Here is a 2,500-nt window from a genome sequence, read left to right on the forward strand (position 1 = left end):
TATAATACATGATTATTCAATATAATATTGGTAGCGTCTCTGCATGGTGATTGCCAGACTGGGGTTCAAATCCCGCTCATACTCGTTAGTTCCTTTGGTTCCTGCAACCTATTAATCCTTGTGAGCTAAGGATGCGGGGTTTGGGGGAGCCTATAGGTCTATCTGATGAGTCATTAGCAGCCACTGTCTGGCCCTCCCTGGCCCTAGCTTGGGTGAAAAGGGGGCTTGGGTGATAGTCATAATATATGGTCAGTCTCTAGGGCATTGTCCTGCTTGCTAGGGCAATGTCATTCTCCAAGGGAATACTTCTTTACTGCAGCTAGATCATAAAAAGTACCTTGATCTTAAAAAAGGACATATGAATTGTCGGAAACTTGCCTCTGCAATTCATGAGTGGCCTTTAAAGGTTTGAAGGTTTAAAGGTTGCTAATGAATAGCAGAGGCAAGGGACAGTGAGATTGCCCTATCAAGTAGGACAATGCTCTAGAGACTGACCATATATACATATGATCAGCGTCCAAGCCGCCTCTCCATCCAAGGTAGTATAGAGGAGGGACAGTTGCATAACATGAAAATTAATATAATTTTATTTTTTGTTTTCTTGACAGTGGTATCATCCAACCTAGGATGGAACTGGGAGATGTGGTGGACCTACGATGGTATTTCGGGTGAGTCAGAATTTCAAATTTTTCCATTATTGCTAATTCAGACATTGAAAATAGTCGTTCATATTCTTTGTCTATATAACTATTTGCCTTAATAATTTATTAAATGTATTTCAAAGACCATTTATTTATTCATTATTTTATATATTCATTCTTCCATTTCTATCAATGGTCATTTCAATTGATGTTAATTCATATACTATCTATTTATTCATTCATTAATTAATCTATTTATTCTTCCATTTCTAGCGGTTTATTTCAATTGATTTTAATTCATATACCATCTATTATTTATGAATTAATCTATTTATTGTTCCATTTCTATTAATGGTCATTTCAATTGATGTTAATTCATATACCATTTATTTATTTACTTATTAATTAATCTATTTATTGTTCCATTTCTAGCAAAGGATATTTCAATTGATGTTGAAATCGACATGAATTATACTTTGCATCAAATTCTCTATAATTAACTAATCAATAAAGTAATTATATATGGGGAAGATATATGATTATTTTCAGGTGGAGCAAGAGTGTACCCGCTTTAGAAGATCAATCTTATCTAATCAAATGATTCTCCCCAATTTTTTTTTTTTTTTTTTTTTGTGTGGATATCATCAAGATATCATTTTCATCGCATTAATACATCTTTTACAACGTCGTTCTTTTTTTGTTTGTATCTTGATCCTAGTGATTGTAATACAGTTTACTCTCTCTCTCTCTCTCTCTCTCTCTCTCTCTCTCTCTCTCTCATAATCCAAGTAGCGTTCCCTAACAAATATTTTGATTAGCTCTCTCTTTCTGTAGCTCTCTCTCTCATTTATAGTTCCCATATCCTCTCTCTCTCTCTCTCACGGTCCCAATATCCCTCTCCCTCTTACCAACACGTTCCCTCTCATATCACCCTTACACACACCCATCTCTCTCTCTCTCTCTCTCTCTCTCTCTCTCTCTCTCTCGAATAAAACAAGTAACATTATCTCACCAATATATTCATTAGCTTTCTCTCTTTTATAGTTCCCATATTCTCTCTCTCTCTCTCTCTCTCTCTCTCTCTCTCTCTCCTCGTCTACCTGTCGATATATGCATGAACATCAACGCACAATACTTAAATGTAAAAGTAGCCTTGTGCACTTCAAATCAATTTCATATTTACCCTTCTGTCACTGGCAACAGGTGCTTATATATAGGCACACACGTACATAAACATTTCCCTACAGGGCAATAATGCCAATTGTAAGTGATATATGGTGTGCGTTACCCGTGGAGTTTTAAAAATATGCTTTATGACTAGGTGATATGTACTGTACGGTATACTTGGAGCATTTTGTTTTAATTTTTTTTTCTCTTTTTTTTTATAGATTAAACTTTGATTTTACGACAGTATTTGTCCATTGGGTTTTAAGCCTTTAAATACAAAAGTCATAAAAATAACTGTGAAATATGCGAACAAAATCTACTATAATGGTAAAATATTATTGATAGCAAATATACCGACTCTTGCCATATTGGAACCATCTCTTATGTGATGCTGTTATTGTTATTGATATTGTTATTACCATTTTTATCATCATAATTGTTATTAGAATAAGGTATGAACCATTATAAAGCCTTATTATTAGTAGCAGTTACATAGATATTCATTTGTAGTCCCATGTAAAGTTTTAATCCTTCATGCCATTTCAACATATGTTAATAATAAGTCCTTGCATGAATTAAATCGTATATTACCCCTATCACACTATTATCTGTATCACAATAATAAAATTTTCATATTTTATTCATTTTATCAGACTAAACGTTTGCATATTAATACTGTTACCATTATTACT

The 2,500-nt window shown here is 33.5% G+C and overlaps 1 protein-coding gene across 1 annotated transcript in view; it reads left to right on the forward strand.

The window, feature by feature from the left end:
• LOC137629229 (putative carbonic anhydrase-like protein 1) overlaps nt 1-2,500 on the forward strand; it is a 76,266-nt gene that overhangs the window by 42,553 nt on the left and 31,213 nt on the right. The window contains exon 2 of the mRNA XM_068360492.1: nt 609-668. Coding sequence (XP_068216593.1) covers nt 609-668 — 60 coding nt within the window. The remainder of the gene's footprint in view (nt 1-608; nt 669-2,500) is intronic.

The sequence above is a fragment of the Palaemon carinicauda genome, chromosome 37, assembly GCF_036898095.1.
Source record: "Palaemon carinicauda isolate YSFRI2023 chromosome 37, ASM3689809v2, whole genome shotgun sequence".
In the NCBI taxonomy this organism is placed as follows: Eukaryota; Metazoa; Arthropoda; class Malacostraca; order Decapoda; family Palaemonidae; genus Palaemon; species Palaemon carinicauda.